General features: G+C 38.9%; 2 protein-coding genes across 6 annotated transcripts in view; one reads left to right on the top strand and one right to left on the bottom strand.

Annotated features, from left to right (window-relative positions):
- The window catches only part of RECQL (RecQ like helicase), a 25,507-nt gene extending 6,770 nt beyond the window's left edge, over positions 1-18,737 (top strand). The window contains exons 3-15 of one of the 3 annotated variants that reach the window (XR_006721862.2): positions 146-343; positions 1,342-1,521; positions 4,359-4,465; positions 8,098-8,296; positions 11,374-11,540; positions 12,301-12,382; positions 13,422-13,570; positions 13,658-13,775; positions 14,270-14,408; positions 15,277-15,368; positions 16,597-16,816; positions 17,089-17,270; positions 17,859-17,997. Coding sequence is in view for 2 of the 3 variants with exons in the window: in XM_010946504.3 (XP_010944806.1) it covers positions 146-343; positions 1,342-1,521; positions 4,359-4,465; positions 8,098-8,296; positions 11,374-11,540; positions 12,301-12,382; positions 13,422-13,570; positions 13,658-13,775; positions 14,270-14,408; positions 15,277-15,368; positions 16,597-16,816; positions 17,141-17,270; positions 17,859-18,008 (1,931 nt within the window). In the remaining variant the exon portion in view is untranslated. Of the gene's footprint in view, positions 1-145; positions 344-1,341; positions 1,522-4,358; positions 4,466-8,097; positions 8,297-11,373; positions 11,541-12,300; positions 12,383-13,421; positions 13,571-13,657; positions 13,776-14,269; positions 14,409-15,276; positions 15,369-16,596; positions 16,817-17,088; positions 17,475-17,858 lie in introns of those variants that run through there. The other 2 variants (XM_010946504.3, XM_045510294.2) reach the window with 2 other exon arrangements.
- PYROXD1 (pyridine nucleotide-disulphide oxidoreductase domain 1) overlaps positions 18,738-21,270 on the bottom strand; it is a 20,569-nt gene continuing 18,036 nt past the window's right edge. For all 3 annotated transcript variants that reach the window (XM_074357762.1, XM_074357764.1, XM_074357763.1), the window contains 2 exons: positions 19,922-20,059; positions 18,738-19,138 (listed from right to left, as the gene is read on the bottom strand). In XM_074357762.1, the coding sequence (XP_074213863.1) occupies positions 18,890-19,138; positions 19,922-20,059 (387 nt within the window). In that variant the 3' untranslated portion in view covers positions 18,738-18,889. The remainder of the gene's footprint in view (positions 19,139-19,921; positions 20,060-21,270) is intronic.

Below are 21,270 nucleotides of genomic sequence, written 5' to 3'. Positions count from 1 at the left end.
CACATTCTCTTAACCACTCTGCTATATACTACGGTAAGTTTTCTATAATTTCGATGGTGAGAAGTATCAAAAAAATCAACAATAGGTTAGCCTAAAGTTGTAATTAACTCTGTCTAGTCATTGTATCTTTTTTCCTCCTCCTTAGCGCTAAGTGAGGAATTGGATGCTATAACCAATGAGCTACATGCAGTAGACATTCAAATTCAAGAACTTCTAGAAAGGCAACAGGAGCTGATTCAGAAAAAAAACGTCCTAACAAAGAGAATAAACCAGTGTTTAGAGAATTCTGACTCCGGGGAAAGCAGTGCGTGTGATTCTTCACCTGCTTCTTGGAATAAAGAAGGTTTGCTCTTTTTTCTTCTTTCCCCCCTTGTGATCTTTGTTCTTCTCCTTTCTTTAAACTGGAGTTAAATCACTGTGCTTGGGTCAGTACTTTACAGGCAGCTTAGAGGTGAAACTAGCTGCTCCTTACGTGGCGGGGCAACTTGGAGGCAGACTGGTTTTTACCCATGTTCTTTTTAAATGAAGCTTTTATTATTCAGACTTTATTCTTTGGCCGAAATATGGTTCTAGCAACATCAATCAGATTAACAAGATTTTTATTTTACTCAATTTTCTAAGTTTTAACTAGAAAAAAATTAAACGAAAGAAATTCAAACTCCTCATCAAAGTCTTGTTCATTCTCCTGCCCTTGTGAACAAACCTTTCTTGATTCAAGATCTTGCCAAGCATCCTGTGTATCATTAACCGTGAAATACTAGAGCTCTTGGCAGAATTGCAGTGCGTTATAGGCTTTATTTGCTAGTGATTCACTTTTATCCACAGAGATTTTTTTTTTTATGGGGGTACTGCGGATTGAACACAGGACCTCGTGCATACTAACCATGTGCTCTGCCACTGAGCTGTCCCCACCCCGCTTCTCCAGGGATTCACTTTTAAACAAGATATTGACACGCAAAATTCCAGATAATCGTTAACTTTGTTTGTGACATTTGAGTTTTCTGTGACACCAGGAATTCCCTGATCGACATTCAGACTGTTTTTCAAATACCTGACCAAGCACCTTTCTCCTCTGTGTAGGTGATTTCTCAGCTGGCAAATATTTTCATTTTCTTCTGATGTACTTTTTCTTATGATAGGTCATTAAATTTGACTTTACTTAGCTTAGTGAGTTCAGCTGATCTCAAAATTATTATTATAAAAGTTGAATTGTCCATAGTATTAAAAGTCTTACCAATGTTGATCTGATTCTTCTCTGTTACAAAAATAGCCATTCACCCTTGAGTCTCATTTAGAATCCTAAGTAGTTCTAATCTGTTTCGCTTGTTTTTCTCTCCCTAGATTTTCCGTGGTCTGGTAAAGTTAAAGATGTTCTGCAAAATGTCTTTAAACTGCAGAAGTTCAGGCCACTTCAGCTCGAAACAATTAACGCAACCATGTCTGGAAAGGAGGTATTTCTTGTGATGCCGACAGGAGGCGGGAAAAGTCTGTGCTACCAGTTACCAGCGTTATGTTCAGATGGTGTGTTTTAATGAGCATTCATTTTAAGTTGAAGAAACATTATTTCTCTTAATATATGTTTAAGTCTTTAAAAAAATTTCTAACCGTACATTTGTGCCTTTCTGGCTGATTTAGCTCTCCACGAATAGACATTTCAAGGGCTCATATAAAGAGGGAATGTTAAAGACTCTGAGCGTAGGTCATTCTTACATCTGGTTCCTGAAGCATAATTAAAAGACATGTTGTAGTAGAAAAAGCACTAGAAAAGGAATCTGTAGGCCAGGAGTCTAGTCCCGGGACTTTGTGGAGTGTCTGCTGTGGTGTTAGGGCCTAGGACACTGTAGTCAGCAGATGGGCGTGGGCCTCGTTTTCTCAGAGCTCACATGTAAAGTGCTTTCTCAGCCTTCAGGGTGTCCAGGGCTCACCCAGTGATCCAGTCGACACGCAGCTGCAGACTTAGTGTGAGACCCAGAGCTTGCACTTCTCACGGGCTCTCTGATGCTGCTGTTGTGGGCATTTCCAAGGATACAGAGCCGGGGTCAGTAGACTCCTCCCTGAAGAGCTGGTCAGTAATGTTACAGGCTCTCTGGCCCGTGAGGTCTCTTGCCAACTACAGAGCTGCCATTGTAGCAAGAGAGCGGCCAGAGACAGTAGGTTAAAGGAATGGATGTGGCAGTGTTCCAGTAAAACTTTATTTACAAAAACAAGCAACCAAACCTCAATTTGTTGACCCCTGGTCTAGAGAATACAGGTAATGTCAAGCAATTGTAATACAGGTTTTGTGATCAATGTTTTAGTAGAGAATTAAGTCAGTGCAAAGATCTATCTGGTCTCGGGGCTGTGAGGGGAGGCTGTCCTGAGGAATTGGCATTTGAGCTAAAAGCTAAAGGGTAAGTAGGCAAGAAAAGGATTTGTGGGTGGGGTGGAGAAGAATATTCATTCATGCAGGGGAGCAGTATTTGTGAGAGCCCGAAAGTAACAGAATGTGCGTGGTGTGGTGCAGTCAACAACCTGGAAGAATTTTAGTGTGGCAGGCAGTGAGGGGCAAGATGTGCAGAAAGAGTCTAAAGACTTTTTGTTTCTTTTCTTTTATTTTTCTGGAAGGGGGAGGTGATTCGGCCTATTTAGTTATTTATTTAATAGAGATACTGGGGATCAAACCCAGGACCTCATGGATGCTAAGCATGTGCTCTACCTCTTAGCTATACCCTCCCTCCTTTAAAGATATTTTTAAAACTTCTTACATTAGTGGGAAGCCATTGTAGGGTTTTAAACAGGTAAGAGGCTTAAAATTAACTTTGTGATTTAGAAGTATAATTCTAGACAATTCTAGGAATTCCAGAATATTGAGGAGGTAGTCATTGGATAGAGAGCTGGAAGAAGAGAGAGTCTAGAATCGGGCCCAGATTTGAGGCTGGGACAGATGGTGACACAGGTCAGTGAATAGGGTACGTTGGGGAAAGAACTTTTTTGAGAATAGAGAGAGGAGGAAGGTGATAAGTTGGGGCATGTTGAATTTATGATGGCTGCAAGATACCCAGGTAGAATTGTCCTTTGAGTAGGATGTTTGTATAAAGCTTGGATCTGAGAGATCCGAGGTAGCTGATTTGGATGTTCTTAGTGAGGAGGTGGCCACTGAAGCGAGTTATATCATCCAGAGCAGCATGAGAAGGAAGAGGGCCCAGAACAAAAACCAGAATACCAAGAGTTTAGGGATAAACAGAGAAGGAGGGCCTTGCGGAGAAGGCTGAGAAGGAGTAGCAAAGTGCAGGAGAGTCCATAGAGCATGGTGTTCTCAGAAGCCCAGAGAAGGGAGTATTTTTGGAGGGGGGAGCGTAAATAGTGATGGCTGTTGGAAAAAGGTCAAATAAAATAAGGATGTAAAGTTCCAGTGAATTTAACTTACATAAGGACTCATTTGTAACCCTGGCTAGAGCAGTTTCAGCAAAATGGTTGGGTGGAAACCTAATAGCAATTGTTTGCAAGTGAGTAGGAGGGAGGAAGTGGAACTAGAGAAAGGAGCGCTCTTTGGAAAGAATTGCTAAGGAGGGAAAAAGACAGGGCCCTGAATTACGGGTCCAGGGTTTTTCAAATTTGAGAGAGGCTTGACCATATTTAAATGTAATGAGAAGTTGCCAAAAATGAGGGAGAAAATGAAAATACAGGAGAGGGGACTCATGGAGAGGGTGAAATCCTTGATAAGGTCTTCATCTGAGTCTCCTTTTTAAACGAGTCTGCTTTCTACCCCAGATCCTTTTAAGGAAGAAACTATAGAAACATAAGGTTATATGATTCTAACAACGGTAGAACAGCTGGGAACAATTTCAGTTCCCAGAGAAAGGGGACTGTTAGCAGAACTTGAGTCAGGCAATAAACTGTTCACTGATTTCTGCTCAGAATAAATTAATCTGATGCAGTTAGTGGACAAAAATAATCATGTTAACTCTCATTCTGGGTTATATAGGTTGTTATGGTTTCTTTGGAAAGCTTTGAAATAACTTTTTCCTAATGTTACTGGGTGGTATTTGACTTGATTTACATCGTTTTACTGAGATTACTAAAACTGGTAAAAAAAATAGTAAATTCAAACTTCAAAATGATATTCATCTTTATTTTTACAGGGCTGAATAAGGTGAGAGATTTCTGTTTATTCTTATATCTTATTTGGCTAATGATCATTTATTCGTACCTACCTGCTTTATTAATGAGGATGAGAAATAGGTGGTATATTGCTAAGACTGCATTGAAAATCAGTCTGAATTGATGGGTGGGGCTCCAAGTTATAGTAAAGAAGGTACGTGGTTGTAACTCATTCCAGTGGTGGTGTAAAATTTAAAGTCAATTTCTTTTTCTTTTAGGTTTTACACTCGTGATTTGCCCGTTGATCTCCCTTATGGAAGACCAGTTAATGGTTTTGAAACAATTAGGAATTTCAGCTACCATGTTAAATGCTTCTAGTTCTAAGGTATGCTTCTGTGGCTTTTATTTTATTTTATTTTATTTAACTCTTCACTGAAGTAAGAGCCTTATCTACAATAGAGTTGATTATTAAAAACTGATAATTGTTTATGTTAGAGTCTAAAATTACTGCTCATAGGCCAGTTCTAGCCCATTGCCTATTTTGTATGGTCTGTGAGCTAAGATTAGTTTTTATATTTTTAAATGGTTAGACATGGCCATGCTACCCAAGGCAATATACAGATTCAGTGCAATCTCTATCAAATTCCCAATGACATTTTTCACAGAACTGGAACAAAACTTTTTTAAATTTGTATGGAAACACAAAAGACCCAGAGTAGCCAAAACAATCTTGAGAAAAAGAATGGAGCTGCAGGTGGAATCATGCCCCCTGACTTCAGACTATACTACAAAGCTACAGTAATCAGGACAGTATGGTACTGGTACAAAAACAGACACATGGATCAATGGAACAGGATAGAAAGTCCAGAAATAAACCCATGAGTTATGGTCAGTTCATCTACAACAAAGGAGGCAAGAATATACAATGTGGAAAAGACAGTCTCTTCAATAAGGGATGCTGGGAAAACTGGACAGCTACATGTAAAAAAATGAAATTAAATGGTTAAACAAAATCAAAAGAAGAATAATATTTTGTGAAGTGTGAAAACTATATGAAATTCAAATTTCAGTGTATATAAATAAAGTTTTATTGGAGCAGAACCGTGCTGGTTCTTTTACATGCTGTCTACGACTGTTCTCATGCTGTATCGGCAGAGCTGAGTAGTTGCGATTAGACCATGTGGACCACAAAAGCTAATGTTTATTGTCTGGCACTTTTACAGGAAACATTTGCTGACCTGTTTTATAGTATTGAATCTAAAGTAGTAAGCAAGAATTTCTGATTATGCAATATAATTAAATACAAAAAATGAATTAGTAACAAGATACCCAACCCCTGTGGAATTTCTTGGGAACGGACACCCTTACCTTCATCTGTAGAATAAAGCATTTCCCAGGTATTCTTTTTTAAAAAGCATATTATTGAAATTTTTAGAAATATACGAAAGTAGAGAGAGTAGTTTAAAAACTGCCATGTACCCATTAAGTACCTTTAACAGTTATTGACATACAGCCAATCTTTTTCCATCTATGATCCTCAGTTTCCCTCCGCACTCCTCCTTGGTTTATTTATTTGAAATAAATCCCAGACATCATATCATTTCAGTTATAACTTATTCAGTATGTATCTCTAACATTTTAAAATAGGTAACTACAATGCCATCATCACAACTAAAAAATGTATTAATTCTTCAAAACCATCAAATAAAATTACTCAGATTTCTGTCTCATCAAATGTTATGTTTTTTGAAAAAAAAATCATGGTTCAGATAAAATTCATGCGTTCCGTTGGATTTGGTTGATATAGCCACAGGTTCCCCTTATTTCTTGTTTGTATCACATGCAAATTGTTTGTTGAAGAAACTAGTTGTTTTGTCCTATAGTTTCCTACATTCTGTCTTTTCCTGATTGTGTGCTTCCTGATATTATTTACCTTGTAACTTTTAGTTAGATCTAAAAGCTTGGCTGTATTTGGGCTTTTTTATTTTTATTTTTTATGTTTTGCAAGAGTGTACTTTCCCTGGTATCGCTCAGGACGTATATAATACCTGGTTATTCTTTTGTGATGTTAGCTCGATCAGGGTTGAGGTGACGTCTGCCCGCGCTGTAATGATCAAGTTCTCAGTCAGGTTTTCACCTAATGGTTTTAGCAACCACTAATGACTATGGCCTGTCTTGGAGCCAGTATTTAATTAGCGGAGTACAAAATGCTGATTTCTAATTCTCACCCCCCTTATTTCTATTAACTAGATTTTTCTATAAAGAAGAACTTTTTCCTTGTTAACTCTTTGCAGATTGAAAGTTCTTTCCTTTTCTTTACCAGTTTTCAGTAAGAGCTGGTTTTCTAGCATTCCCCAAAGGTGGTTAATAGGTCCTTTTTTTTCAAGTATTGTTATAAACTTACAGATTTTTAACATATTTGATGTCTCATCCATAGTTATTCTTTATGCTGAAATAGTCCTATCTCTGGGTAGTGAGAGTCTAAGTTGGTTTCTGTATTTTTTTCCTTCACCTCATTGCTCCTGATTCCTTGCTTTCTTTTTTATAAGCTACTCTATACTCATTTTGTATATTTCCTCCCAGACCTGGCATCACCTGTATCTTTAAGAAGCCCTGGTTCCTTTAGTTTTCCCCATATATTTTTGTTTTATTTAAACTCTTGTGTCGTGATAACTGCTTTCTCTTTCAGCAAAGTGAGTCTGTGAAGAAGATTGCCTTCTCATATTTTACTTCTTTAAAACTGAAAAAGAGAGTAATAATACTAGAAAGGACAGTTGACCCCTGAACAATAAGAGGGTTAGGGCTCCCAGCCCTCCACACAGTCAAAAATCCTCATATAACTTATAGTCAACCCTCCACATTCACGGATTCAACCAACTGAAGACCATGTGGTGGTGTAGTATTAACTACTGAAAAAAAACTTGAGGTCAGTGGACCCCTGCCGTTCAAACCTGAGTTATTCCAAGGTCAACTGTAGTTAGAAAGTTGCAGATAGTTGCAAGTTCGTAGGATATCACTACCGCTTGAAAAGTTGCAGACACAAAAAGAGAAAGGGTTTCCTGATTGCTTTCACTGATAGTTCATAGGATGTGAATACAACTTTTTTCCGCCTTGCTTCTCCATTTATTCAGCCAGAGGTCCTAATATTTTTGTTTGCTCCTGCCGATTTCTGAGGAAATAGCCTTTTATTTGCCCCACTTCCACCCCTAAGATTTCTGGGACATTTAGGTCCAGTTGAAATATTTAATACACTTTCGCCATCTCTTAACAAAACTAGGAATGTCCTGAGGAGTTAACAGACTATTTTGCTGGGACCATGAAAGCAGTTTTGATTTTCTGTCACATTCACCACTTCTTTTGGTCCTAATTAGGTTAGAAGGAAAAATACAACATCTGATGTGCTAATTATTATAGAAGATGATAGGAGAGCTAAGAACCTAATCGTTGTTACCTCTTAAGATCTACTTTTATTATATATATAATATATATATGTATTTCATATCATAAAATCTTGATTTAATCAGTAAGATACTGTATAAAACCTAGAGATTATGAATGGATTTGATAACATCATTTTAGTAGCTTATCAAGAATAAGTTTTCTTTACAAATACATGAAATGATTGTAAATATAATGTTAAAATTAATAAAACCCATCTTTATAGCCAATATTGCATTTATTATGAAAAACTTAGAATTATGTCTTCATGGGATAAGTGCTCATTGGATTGCCTTCACATTCATTTTTTTCTTCTCTCTTTTGTCAAATGAGATTAATCTTTTATCAGCTGTTTGGATGTAAGTAAATAACTAAAATGCTACTTACAGAGCTGCCATGAAGTTTAGTTCTGGAACGTCCTTTTGGTTTTAATGAGCTAAATGTCCATGAGCTAAACGTCCCCCGCTAAAACCTCCCAGGGCTGTTGCTTCTGAGTAATGAACGTCCCCACTTACCGCTTAGCAACGCAGTCTGCTGGCTTCGCTCTACTCGCGTTGTGTCTGTTTTCCCTTTCAACAGGAGCACGTGAAATGGGTTCATGCTGAAATGGTAAATAAAAACTCCACGCTGAAGCTAATTTATGTGACTCCAGAGAAAATTGCAAAAAGCAAGATGTTCATGTCAAGACTAGAAAAAGCCTACGAAGCGAGGAGATTCACCCGAATTGCTGTAGACGAAGTTCATTGCTGTAGTCAATGGGGACATGATTTCAGACCAGGTAGGTATGTTGTATCTAGAAAAGTCCTTGATGCCAGAGAGAGACTATTTTCTTACTCAGCTTTACATGATGGAAATCCCTGCTTCCATTAAAATTAGCCTCTCAGGTAATTATTGCTCATTTTTTCTTGTATTAATATAAGGACAGCCTGAGAAGCAGCGTCTTTACTCTCTTTACCCCTCCCCCCCCCCATGGTGATGTTTATTAGTCTAATTGCCTTTACATCTTGAAATGAGTGTTTATTAGCAAGTATTGTACCTTCCCATCTTTAGCTGTAAAGATGTACTGACCTCCAGACTGTCCTTCACATCTGGTGAGGAATTTGTTTCTCCTTCCAAGTTGTCTTTACTCATCATTCAAGGTGTCTTCAGGATCGACACCCAACTACAGTTTATGGTGGATTTTAGTAACCTTATTCTTTGCTCTTCCAACACAATCCTACAGTCATAGCCTGAAACAGATTACTCAGACTTGTTCCATGCAAAAAAAAAAAATCTTAAAATTAATCAAATTGTTTGTTTTTTTGTTGTTGAGTCATATGAGTTCTTATATACAATTTGTGTAGTAATTAGCCTCTTATCAGATACATGATTTGCAAATATTTTCCCTCATTCCAGAGGTTGCCTTTCATTATGTTAATGGTTTCCTTTGCTGTACAGAAGCTTTAAAGCTTGAGGTAACCTCACTTTTTTTTTTTTTTTTTTTTTTTGCTTTTATTGCTGTTCTTTTCAGTCTCAGATTCAAAAAATCATTGCCAAGGCTGATGTCAGAGATCTTAGCCCATATCCCATGTTTTCCTGTAGGAGTTTTATGGTTCCACATCTCATGTTCATGTCTTTAATTCGTTTTGAGTTGACTTTTGTGGATGGTGTAGGGTAAGGGTCCAGTTTTGTTCTTTTGCCTGTGGCTGTCCAATGTTTCTAACACCATTTATTGAAGAAACTATTGTTTCCTCATTGTACATTCTTGGCTCCTGTGTAGTAAATTAATTGACCACATATGGGTAGGTTTATTTCTTGGCTCTCTATTCGATCCTGTTACTTTAGCCATAGCTTTTGCTTGTATGTTCTTTTATCCTTATTCCTATAGCTTTGTAATATAGTTTGAAATCAGCATGACACCTCCAGCTTTGTTCTTTGTCAGGATTGCTTTGACTATTTGGGGTCTTTGTGGCCCATATAAATTTTAGGGTTTTTTTTTCTATTTCAGTGAAAAATGCCATTGGAATTCTGGGAGGGATTGCATTGAATCTGTTGATCGTTCTGGGTAGTGTGGACATTTGAGCAATATTCATTTTTACAGTTCACGAGCACAGAATACTTTCTATTTGCATGCTCTTTGCTTTCACTCATCAGTGTCCTGCAGTTTTCAGTGTATGGGCATTTCACCTTCTAGGGAAAATTTATCCCTAGGTATGTTATTCTTTTTGATACAATTGTAAATGGGATCGTTTTCTTTACTTCTCTTTCTGATAGTTGTTATTGGTTTATAGAAACACAACTTGATTTTTTAATTTTACCAGTGAAACTATCTGGGCCTGGACTTATGTTTGTTGAGAAGTTTTTGATTACTGATTTAGTCTCCTTACCAGTAGTCTGTCTGTTCAGATTTTCCTTTTCTTCATGACTCAGTTTTGATAGGTTTTATGTTTCTAGGAATTTACCCTCAAGCCCCTGACTAGCTCTGAAGCGCGGGTGCAGGAGGACCAGCCAGTGCTTGGAGGGAAATATGCACCTGGCGTGGCCACTGCCCAAGAGGGCCCTGCAAGGGGAGCTTGGGCGAGGTCTCTGGTTAGCTGTTTCTTCTGAGTAGCTCTCACCACTCGGGGTCTGCTGCCAGGCATCGAGGTGGTCAGCGAGGGCTACAGTTGGGAAGAAGGGCTGGAGGAGTGGGACAGAGCTGGGACAGGCTAGAACTGTCTGGGCCTCCATCCTCCATCCCAGCTGCTCAGAAAGACCTTCAGAGAGAATGGCAGCTGCTTCCCTCATGCCTCATGCCTTGCCCGAGTTCCCCCTTTGGGGCCAGCTCTTAACTCGAAACCATACAGGGGGTAGCTCCCCTTTCCTGGAGTTGACCTAGATCCGTCCAGCACGGCGCCCTGTGAGTTAGCCCCTCTGGAATGCTCGCTGGTACCTGAACCCGCCGAGCGATTTCCTGCCAGTGTATTTGCCCCTGTGTGTGTGCTTTTTCCTCTGCTGGATGTTTTCTTCTTCTTTCCCTCCTGCCAAACTTCTCAGTCCTTTAGGACCCAGATGTTCTGATGTTTTCTCCTTGAAACTTTCACAACTTCCAGGCAGTTACTTTCTCCTCCATATTTTCATAGTAGCCCTCTCCTTCAACACTAGCAGTTTCTACTACATTTCTTTTTCTCTTTTCTCCAAACAGTTTAAGCACTGAAGGGTGTACACAAGGACAGCTTACCTAGCGATTTAGATGTGTATGGTAAATGTGAGCCCACAATGGTTTCCCTGAAATGGGTTATCTGAAAAGCAATGCCCTCACCACGCTTTTGTGGTCTGAGTTTGTCACTCTTGGGTGACACCTGTGGTGGGAGGGTGCCGGCTGATTGCCTTTTTATCTCGTCGCTTGGAATAGATTCAAACACTATGGCTACTCCCACTGCCTCTTGAATCCACTGTTCAGCGGGTGCAGACCAGTGCATGGCTTCCTGGAGATGTTTTGGCATTCCCTCTCATCAACAAGGAGTTCCACTTGTGGCCAAGAATAGTATTTCTGAAGAACCAGTTACAAGTAAAGTGCGGAGGATATAGGTCAGTGGTAGAGTGCATGCTTAGCACATGGTCCTGGGTTCAGTCCCCAGTACTTCCACTAAAAAAGTAAAAAAATTAATTTAAAAACACAGAAAGAAACCTAATTAAACCCCACCCCCATAAAACTAAAACTAGAACAAAAAAGTAAAGCCCGCCTATCGCAAAGGCCAGGCAGCAACTGCAGGTGAGATGTAGATAGCGGTGGAAACAAAATCGCAGTCATCTTGACAGGCTGCGAAGTGTTAAAAGATGTGATTTACTCCTTCAAGGATAGGAAGAGGGCAATCTTGTATTTTATTTTTCCAGATTATAAGGCACTTGGTATCTTGAAGCGGCAGTTCCCTAACGCATCACTAATTGGGCTGACTGCAACTGCGACAAGTCACGTTCTGAAGGATGCTCAGAAGATACTGTGTGTTGAAAAGTGTTTTACTTTTACAGCTTCTTTTAATCGGCCCAATCTCTATTACGAGGTATGTAACTTTCATGCCAGTTTATTACTGTGGTGAAGGATTTCAGCAGAGAGTTCACCTTTCATTATGTGTATTTTATGTGAGTCACTGTTAATTATATTTAAAAGTTTAAAAAATCAGGTGATCATAAGCAGATGTATTAATTATTAATGCTTTCTTTATGTGTCTCTTGTGCTGCATAATCCTTTGCTAGGTTAAGAAGAAGACATCATTAAATTTGCATACCTTCTTTCCTGTGCAAGGATGGGCAGAATGCATAGATTGATACCAAGGACCCTAAGGACATCTCCATAGAAACTGATTGTGAAATAATGCAAAATTAATATGCCATTAAAGATTTGCTAATACTCTCTATTTAGATTATATTTGATATATAAACTGGAAGGTTAAATAACCTCACAGCTTTTTTTTCTTTCTAATCTTTTTCATATTTTTTGGAGTTTTTGTTGAATAGTGATTTATGCCATGGTTTAGGTTTTTATAAAAGCAACAGAAGATTTTAAAAAGTCGCCATCTATACAAGTTATTCAGTGCTCCTGTGCCTTCTCATTTCTGGTAAATTCAAAAATAAGGATCACGAAGAGTCTGAGAGGTGACAGGGTCAGATGAGGCGAGTGAGTGAAAGAGTAATAGGAAAAAACACTACGCTCAAGAAAGAATGGTGCCTTGAAAGTTGTAAGTAAATGACCTCATGGTTGGTACTCATTAATTTACTTTTTAATAATTTAGCCTTTTTTTTTTTTTTTTTTTTTTTTTTTAGGTTCGGCAGAAGCCCTCAAACACTGAAGATTTTATTGAGGATATTGTAAAGCTCATTAATGGAAGATACAAGGGGCAATCAGGTAATATGAAAACAAACCACATTTGAAGACTGACAGAGAATTTCCAAAAAGTAACTAATAGTACACTAATACACTGAAAAATAATTAGCACCAAAAAATACTAATGCATGGCCGAAGATGCTTGAAAACGTCATGATAAAATTAACCTGCTTGGTGATCTTAGGAATTGGGTGTGGCATTTGCTAATGGCATAGATTATAAGTGCAATGAAACTGATTTATTTTTGCTTATTTACACTTAATTAAAGAGTGGACCTAATGACGTAATGTTAATTAACAACAGCACACATTTAGTAAGTATCCACTGTGTATAAGACCGGAGGTTAAGCCATAAAGGGGTATAAAATATAGTTCCTTGTAGGAAAGGACACATTAAAGAAATAAGTAGTACTCATTTGAATGAGTTCAAGTATAGATGGAATAGAGTGTGTATACATGTGTTCCAGGATGAATGCATAGACAAGTGTTCCCGAAGCAAAGAGTTGGTGTAAAAGAAGCATTTCCAAACTGTTCTGTAGACTTGCAGGAGATCTTAATGGGTACCCTGGGTAAAAGGAGGTCCAGGGTCAAGTAAGTTTGAGAAAGGCTGAAGCCGTTGATTCCTCCTGGAGAGTCACAGGGTGTATCAGCTCCTTCAAAGTTCTGACCAGCCCAGCAAATAGAGACACTTGTTTAATTTTGTCCAGTGCAGTGTTTCCCAAACTCATGTGCATGTGAAACTCTTTTTCACAGCACATTTCTTAACATCTTGTGGAGCCGCGGGGCATCAGTTTGAGAAAGACTATGTAGTGGGAGATAAAGTTGGAGAAAGAAGAGAGATGGTGGGAACCCCAAGCCAGTGGCTCAGGGCTCATTTCTGCTGTAGAGCAAGTTGGTGATCAAATCTTGAATCACACTGAGAAGTCAGGGTGTGTTCAGGGCCTTGGGATTTTTCATGTCTTTTTTACCCCCATGCATTTTGTAATTATCAGTATCTTACATGTATGAGTTAAAAATTATCTTCCAGACATGTACTAACAGTTGGACATATCTTACTACAGGAATCATTTATTGCTTTTCTCAGAAAGACTCTGAGCAGGTTACAGTCAGTTTACAGAAACTGGGAATTCATGCCGGTGCGTACCATGCCAACATGGAACCAGAGGATAAGACCAATGTTCATAGGAGATGGTCAGCCAATGAAATTCAGGTGAGGTAATATACCTTCAACAGAAGCCTAATTCACCTTTACATACATTTTAACTTAATTAACGTATACAATGTTAAAACACTGTAGGTGGTAGTGGCAACGGTTGCATTTGGAATGGGAATTGATAAGCCAAATGTGAGGTTCGTCATTCATCATTCAATGAGTAAATCTATGGAAAATTATTACCAGGAGAGTGGACGTGCAGGTATGTATAGCTCATATCCAGAAGTAATTTTTTTAAAGCTTTAAAAACACTGTAAACGATGTTTAATAATACTGTATTTTTAATCTTTAATGGCTGGTATTTTTATAACAATGAAGTCTTTTTCAAAGTTTTATATTTATTTGCCTATGGGGAAATTTTACGTATGTCCTATTGGAATGTCAAAATTATTTCTTACGTTTGCTATCCGTCTTTGCCTCCTGAGTTTTTAGTAGTTTCAAGTCTACAACTTAAATGACTGGATTACTTTGGGCACATTTTTTTAATGAATAAAGCTGATTTGATAGATCTCTTTAGCTAATTTTTTCAAAAATTTGAGGGAGGTTGCTACAAATTAACTTTCACATCTCTGTCTGAAATTTCGAGATATGATCTATTTAGACTATGAAGTATTGCCAGCTAGTTTTACGTAGATTATTTTTGTGAGTTTGAATTTTTAAAGTGATTACATAACCTCAAGATTTCTCCCCCTGCAGGTCGAGATGACATGAAAGCAGACTGTATTTTGTACTATGGTTTTGGAGATATATTCAGGATAAGTTCAATGGTGGTGATGGAAAACGTGGGACAACAGAAGCTTTATGAGATGGTGTCCTACTGCCAAAACATAAGCAAGTAAGCCACGCATCTTTTTATCACTTTTGTCAACTAAAGACAGGCACAATATGAAAGCGTATGGCGTGACTTGGAGTCCTTACCGAAGTGAGTAAGTACATCGGTGAAACATCAAGAGCAAACCAGTAAAAACAGACGTCTGAAGGCTGGGAACCAGTACATGAACCTGCAGGAGGTGCTTGACCCAGACCTTCAATTTGTAAAAGAGACTGTCTCTGCGAAGCACAATAAAGTAAAGCACAATAAAACAAGGTCTTTCTGCCGTCATGAGAAAGCGAATCTCAGACTGAGTCTCGGGCAGCTTTTTAAAAGCAAGTACATATGTGCTGGGCAGCATCACCCAAAGATGTCCACATTCCACATCCAAATTCCTGGAACCTGTGCATATGTTACCTTCCATGGCAGAAGGGAATTGAGGTCACAAGTAGAATTAAGGTTGCAAGCAGTTGGCCTTAAAACAGGGAGATAAATCCTGGTTGTGTGGGTGGCCCCACTGTGATCACGAGAGTCCTTAAATGTGGATGGGGGCGGAAAAGGTCAGAGTGACGTGAGGACTCAGTCCACTGCTGCTGGCTGTGAAGATGGAAGGAAGGGGCCCTGAGCCAGGGAGTGCAGGCAGTCTCTAGAATTTGGAAAGGGCAAGGAAATATTCCCTCCTCGAGCCTCCAGAAGAAATCCAGGGAGACCCCTGCCAGACTGCTAACCTCTAGAAGCCTAAGGTACTAAATCCGTGTTGTTTTAAGCCAGCAAGTTTGTGGTAATGTTATGGCAGTAGGAGGAAACTAATGCAACATATAACCCTGTATTTTGAAGTAAGGATTAAGACTCTTAGCTCATTTAATAATTTGTACCTCTAATGTGTCTGCAGATGTCGCCGTGTTTTGATAGCTCAACATTTTGATGAAGTGTGGAACCCAGAAGCGTGTAACAAAATGTGTGATAACTGCTGTAAAGACATTTGTGAGTTCATAGTTTTGTAAATCTTTATAGGCTCGTGTATAGCCAGGGCTCCATGAGGGCAGTGCTAGACCCCACAGTGGATTTAGGTAAGCAGGGCGTGAATAGAGTTTCCCAGATTTAAAAGTAACAACACAAAATTTTGAAACAAAGGCAAATAAAAAGAAAAGCTATTATGTGTATGCATGTATTTTATATTGCTATGCTGAGGACACGTTAAATAGCATTTCTATTCAGAAGGGTTTAAACTTTTTCTTTGATTTCTTAAAAATTTATTTTTAACCTCTCGTGATAATCCCTAATATTTTATAGTCACTGACTGGGAAGAGAAATTTAGTGCAAAATAGAATTATTATTATTTATTTTTTAAACTTTATTTTATTTATTTTGTGTGTAGGGGGTAATTAGGTTTATTTATTTATTTAATTTTCAGAGGAGGTACCGGGGATTGAACCCAGCACCTCGTGCTTGCTAGGCACGCACACGACCACTTGAGCTATACCTTCCCCCAAAGTGGAATTATTTTTGACCCATACAATGGCTAATTACTCTTAAGACACTGATTTAGCAGTGTGTTGGTGCTATATTTTCTTTTTTTCATCCTGTGTGTATGTGTTGTATTTGAAGAGTTGGACTAACCCATTCCTGAGTTGTGAAGCCTCGGTGGGGGAAGGTCACTACAATTTTAACTTTGCAGGAACATTATTTGTGTGTTTTTAGACTGTGTTATAGTGCCCAAGGTAATGAGAACCTGTTATGTAAATCGGAGTGCTAGTATCAGTAATTGAGAGTATCTGTCCAGGACATTCTTGTCTCTATATCACTGTCTCTAGGAAGCCACACTGGTTTTCAAAATATTGCTTAATGAGCACAAACAGGTAAATACAAAGACTAGACTGACTCTCCTGTCTAAACGCCTCTCAGCATTTGCCATAGTCGTGTCTGGCTGGCTGTCTCTGGTCCCTGGGGCACACCCAAAGGCCTTCTGATAGCCATGTTATTTTCCTTCCGTCACTTAAGTCCCATAGTGGCTTAGAGACTCTTAACAGTCTAGTGACAGAGAGTTGAGCACTCACCTCGTCTTAGTTGAGAACACAGTCACAAATCAGAGTTCAGGGTGGCTCACCTTGGTGGACGGCTCACTTTAAACCAGCCTAACCGCCTAGGACAGGACATCCTCGCCCTAATTTCAAAATCCCAATTGCTGGTAACCATCTCTCTTTGATTATAGCATTTGAAAGGAAGAACATAACAGCATATTGCAGAGATCTCATCAAGATCCTGAAGCAGGCGGAGGAGCTGAATGAAAAGCTCACACCGCTGAAACTGATCGATGCTTGGATGGGGAAGGGGGCAGCAAAATTGAGAGCAGCCGGCGTTGCCCCTCCCGCACTGCCTCGCGAAGACCTGGAAAAGATCATCGCGCACGTCCTCATACAGCAGTATCTCAGGTACGTGCAGACCTGTTTCTTGTCCTTTGATGCCTCTGTGATTCTCATTTTTAAAATTGCAACAGAACAAATGGTTTTGTGGTTGTTGCATGTGAACTTTTAAACGCTATACAAAGTTTATCTAAAACTCAAGCTAAGTGATCACTATGTCAAAAAAAGCACAAAACTAAGATACTTTCTACAAATTGCACTTTAATAGTACAAGCTTTACTATTTCACATGAATGTTATTTAAAATTATTGCACTGATGGTTATTCTTTTACAAATTTCAGTTTGTTGTCTACAACTACTCAAAACCTGTTTGTTGGCCTTTATCTTCTGCAGAGAAGACTACAGCTTTACAGCTTATGCTACCATTTCATATTTGAAAATAGGACCTAAAGCTAATCTTCTGAACAGCGAGGCTCATGTTATTACCATGCAAGTAAAGAAGGCCACGCAGAACTGTTTTGGGGTAACTATTCATTTCCAATTTTCACATATTTAGAAAATACCTTCAAGCCTATGGGATGTTTCTGTAACTAGTACTCTCCTGGGCCCAGTGGGACATAAGAAGAGAGAAGTCAGTTTTCTCCTTGGAACCTGGGTAGGAAAGAGAGAAAACACACCTTTTGTTTTCTGTAGAGGTATAAAGTGGAAGAATTTAGACCAGCTTTTTAATCGAGACCTCGGGGTTTCCAACCTCCTGGAATGTGAAGACTCTGTCTTAATGTCTGATTTTGTGCCATCCCCGCCCTCACGACACTGGCTGTGGTCTGTACCGGTTGAGAAGTCTGGCTGTGAGGCAGAGGCTGAAAACCCCTGTTAGAAACTAAATACTCTGAAGCTGCAAAAGCAATGCATCTAAGGACACGTCAGGTGTTGTTTACGGTCTTGACCGCTCAGCCCCTTCTATTCCAAGACAGCGCTCATATCTGAAGATGAAAAACCAGACCACTGGACACTTAATTAAAGAGCTGCTATAAGAAGGACTATGAGGTTATTAATCTCCAGAGAAAATGGAATCGCTGAATTTTTACCAGTGTTTGTTATTGTTTTGTAGATTGAATCACCTGAAAGCTGTCATTCTGAAGGAGCTGATAAAAAGATAGAAGAAAAAAGTCCAAGTAACTTCCAAAAGAAGTCTGCAAATGTGTTTCAGCAACCTGACTGTAAGAAGACAGGGGCTAAGAAAAGAAAAATTGATGCATGAGTGTTTCTAAACTTTCCAAGAAAATAGTTTATGCATGCATGCACCAGTATTTTTGTAGTTAATCAAAAGTTTAAGACAATTTCATTAATATTTTATACCTATGGAGCTATATTTTCAGAATTTATCTCTAAAGTATTGAAGACTTGAGAATTTGAGACATTAGGAAATTTTGAGATCATGAATTGTATAAATTTACAGTATGAAACAAAGAAAACAAATTTTTTAATGTAAAACTCTTTAAGTGTTAAATACTTAAGAGAATAAGTTCATATAACCATCTTAAGCTCTTTATGCTTTGCTTTAACTAGTTGTAGTTTTTCTTTTGACATAACTGTATTTTGAAAACTGTTATTATACTGAATAGGCTTATCACAGAAAGTGAGTAGTTTCAGGTTATAGTAACAGCTGTTGAATCCAAGTAGAAAAGGAGTCAAGTGTCAATAGAAATAATATTAGCAAGTAAGATACTGCTACAGCTCCATTTTAGGAAGATAAAGCTGTAAGCTTCTTGAAAACACAGCCCTCGTTTGACACAGACTGGCTCTGGTATACTAACCAGATCACACTGTTGACTACGTAGATACTGCCTAGTTCAATTTGCTCCAAAGATAAATAGTAAATGAACGTGTCCAAGTTTAAAACACAGAATACTTAAAGAATGTTTACATAATAAGGGGTCATTTTTGTATTAGGAAAAAAAGGTATCTGTAAATAAATTATCTGAACTGATTTTGACTTCATTCGTAGAATTTTATTTATTTTTAAATCATATTTCTGTATTTTTAACTTCAGATGGTCATCATTAATAGTGCGATCATTTACTCTGTTGCCATGTGAGACTTTCTTATTTAGAACTTGACATGGCTCTTCAAATTCCCTTTTTAGTCAAAATAATCTTCTATATCAATATTTGGATCTAGCAGATCTTCTCCATATGCTGAAAGGTTCATCTGGTTTAAAATTAAGTTTTCAAATGTTTCTTCTAAATCAGTTTCACCAATTAAGACGGCTCCCATCATTCGCCCGTTCTGCAGGACGGCTTTGATGTACTCCTGTCCTTTGGTGCACCTCAGTATTAATTCATGGTCTGAACCTAAGCCCTGGGCATTGTATTTTCCCAGCAATACAACCTATATAGAGAAACATGAAAAAGTTATTTTAGTGAGTACAAAAAAAGAAACATAATAACGCAGTTACTTTGTGTTTTGCTAGAATGGCAGATCAACTCACAAAATTTTACAGCTGAAAGTGCCATTGGGAGGGTCCCAAAGAAAATGCTTGTATGGTAATGCATTCAATCTACAGATGACACAACCCCACAATCTATATGGGTATTAAAAATATCTAGTAAATATAGAAATACGTAGGATGTGGACCACACTAGCATGGAGTTAGGATTTAAAGATTTAATAAGGAACTGGGTTAGAGCTTTCATGGGCAAAGTGTTTAATCTCCCTGAACCTTATGTATATGTTTGTATGTGTGTTTCTTATCATCAGTAAATTAGGAAGAAAAAGCCTGCCTCAGAGCAATGTAGAGAAGATCAAATAAGAAATATGTATGGAAAGTCCATGCTCATTCTTACGTATAATGGCTGTTAGTTCCCTTCACAAAGAAGGAGTGAATCTCAAATAAAACTCAGAAATGCACCAACAGGAACGAATCTGCAAGAAATTTTTCCCCCTTAACTGTAAAATCATATAGTGAGAAGGTAGGTAATGCTTATCAGATGATTAGAAATTAAGACCAGCAATAATACTGGGTACTGATTTGCAAGAAATGAGGAAATTTGTCATTTTTTGTAAAGTGACTAAAACCATGTAAGGTTTTGTTCACATGAGAAAATTAGATGACCATAATTAGTTTCAAGACTCACAAGCAGAAAAAAGGCACTAGTTTCGTATCCGTCTTACCTTATAGTTAAAAAATTTTGTTACATGAGCAAAAAGCTCAAAGCTGAAATCCATGTCAACAGACTCTCCCACACTGGCTGCCGCCATGCACTTCGCCGCGTACCAGCCCATCTGTCTGGCCTGGGTCCACAGCCTCATCTGAAATAAAAAATGTTAGGCAGCGTAATTTTCAGTGTCGTTATTTGAAAAACCTATCACTGTAACCTAGTAAAACTCCTTCAAGGGATTCAGCGTCTTGACAGCCCTTGAGAATGGTCAGGTCTAGCTAGTTAGATAACTGATTGGATTGTCTTTGCCACAGAAGCAATCACCAGTCCACACTAACCAACTGATTCTGGTATTTGACAAGTCTCAAACCTCATGTTTGTGTAACTGATGCTTTCCTGTGTGCAAAGAACAGTACCATAACCATGGATATGAGCTTCAAGCATTCCGGTAGAAGTGATGGTCTTTTTTGTTCTAATTCAGCCTCCTCTCTAAACAAGGTGGGTCTGATGGCGGAACAGGCAGGCTGTGGTGATGAGCGCAAATGGTCTGCGGTGTGACACTGCCTCACTGTCACCTAGTGGAGTCCAGCCTCCAAGTCCCTTAAGTCTGTGTCTTGGACAATGGGAAACAAATTAACTAGTATGTAGCTGCTTCTGCAAATTAAGAGATGGGGTTTATTAGATTCCCTCAAAATAAGAAACACCTGTTTATTTTCGGACATTTCTTTCCCATATCAGAGTATGAGGTACATGAAGGATATAATTTATACATCTCCTAGATTCAACCCTTAAAATGTTAAAATATTTAAAAAAAAGAAAAAGAAAAAAAATCTCACAAACTTCAATTCCTAACTGAGTTTGGGACAGATCGGCCATAAAAACGACACAGGATGTCACTGCAGAGAAAACTGAGAACAAGCTGGCTTGAAGCATCTTTGAAATACGGCTGAAAGCGCTCTCATTACTGAGCTGTCTCTGATGGACATAAAGCACACGCACAGCAATAAGCTGCCTATTAAAATGTACCTGGCTCTCCCACCGCCCCCCACGCCACAGGCAGCCTGAATGGCCACCGCCCCCACCTGCAGAGCTGGGCTTTCACCAAGGCAAGTGCCGCCTGGCTCCTTTACCGGTGATGCGTCCCTCTGTCTCCACTCCTCCTGAGACAGCCCCACCTCTGGCCGCTGAGTAGCGGCCTCTGGTCTTCTGCTCCACCATTAGGAGGCAGGCAGCACTGTGAGGGCAGGGGCTGGTCTAGACCCAGGTGGAAGGGTTGTTAGGTTGAGGAAGGCTGGTTGCCATGGTAACATGTTTTCAGCAGTAATTCCCACAGGGACAGACAGAACAGGATCATCAGGAACA

Source organism: Camelus bactrianus, chromosome 34 (assembly GCF_048773025.1).
Source record: "Camelus bactrianus isolate YW-2024 breed Bactrian camel chromosome 34, ASM4877302v1, whole genome shotgun sequence".
NCBI lineage: Eukaryota > Metazoa > Chordata > Mammalia > Artiodactyla > Camelidae > Camelus > Camelus bactrianus.
The sequence above is the reverse complement of the archived record's forward strand: the minus strand, read 5'-3'. Positions and strand labels throughout refer to the sequence as shown.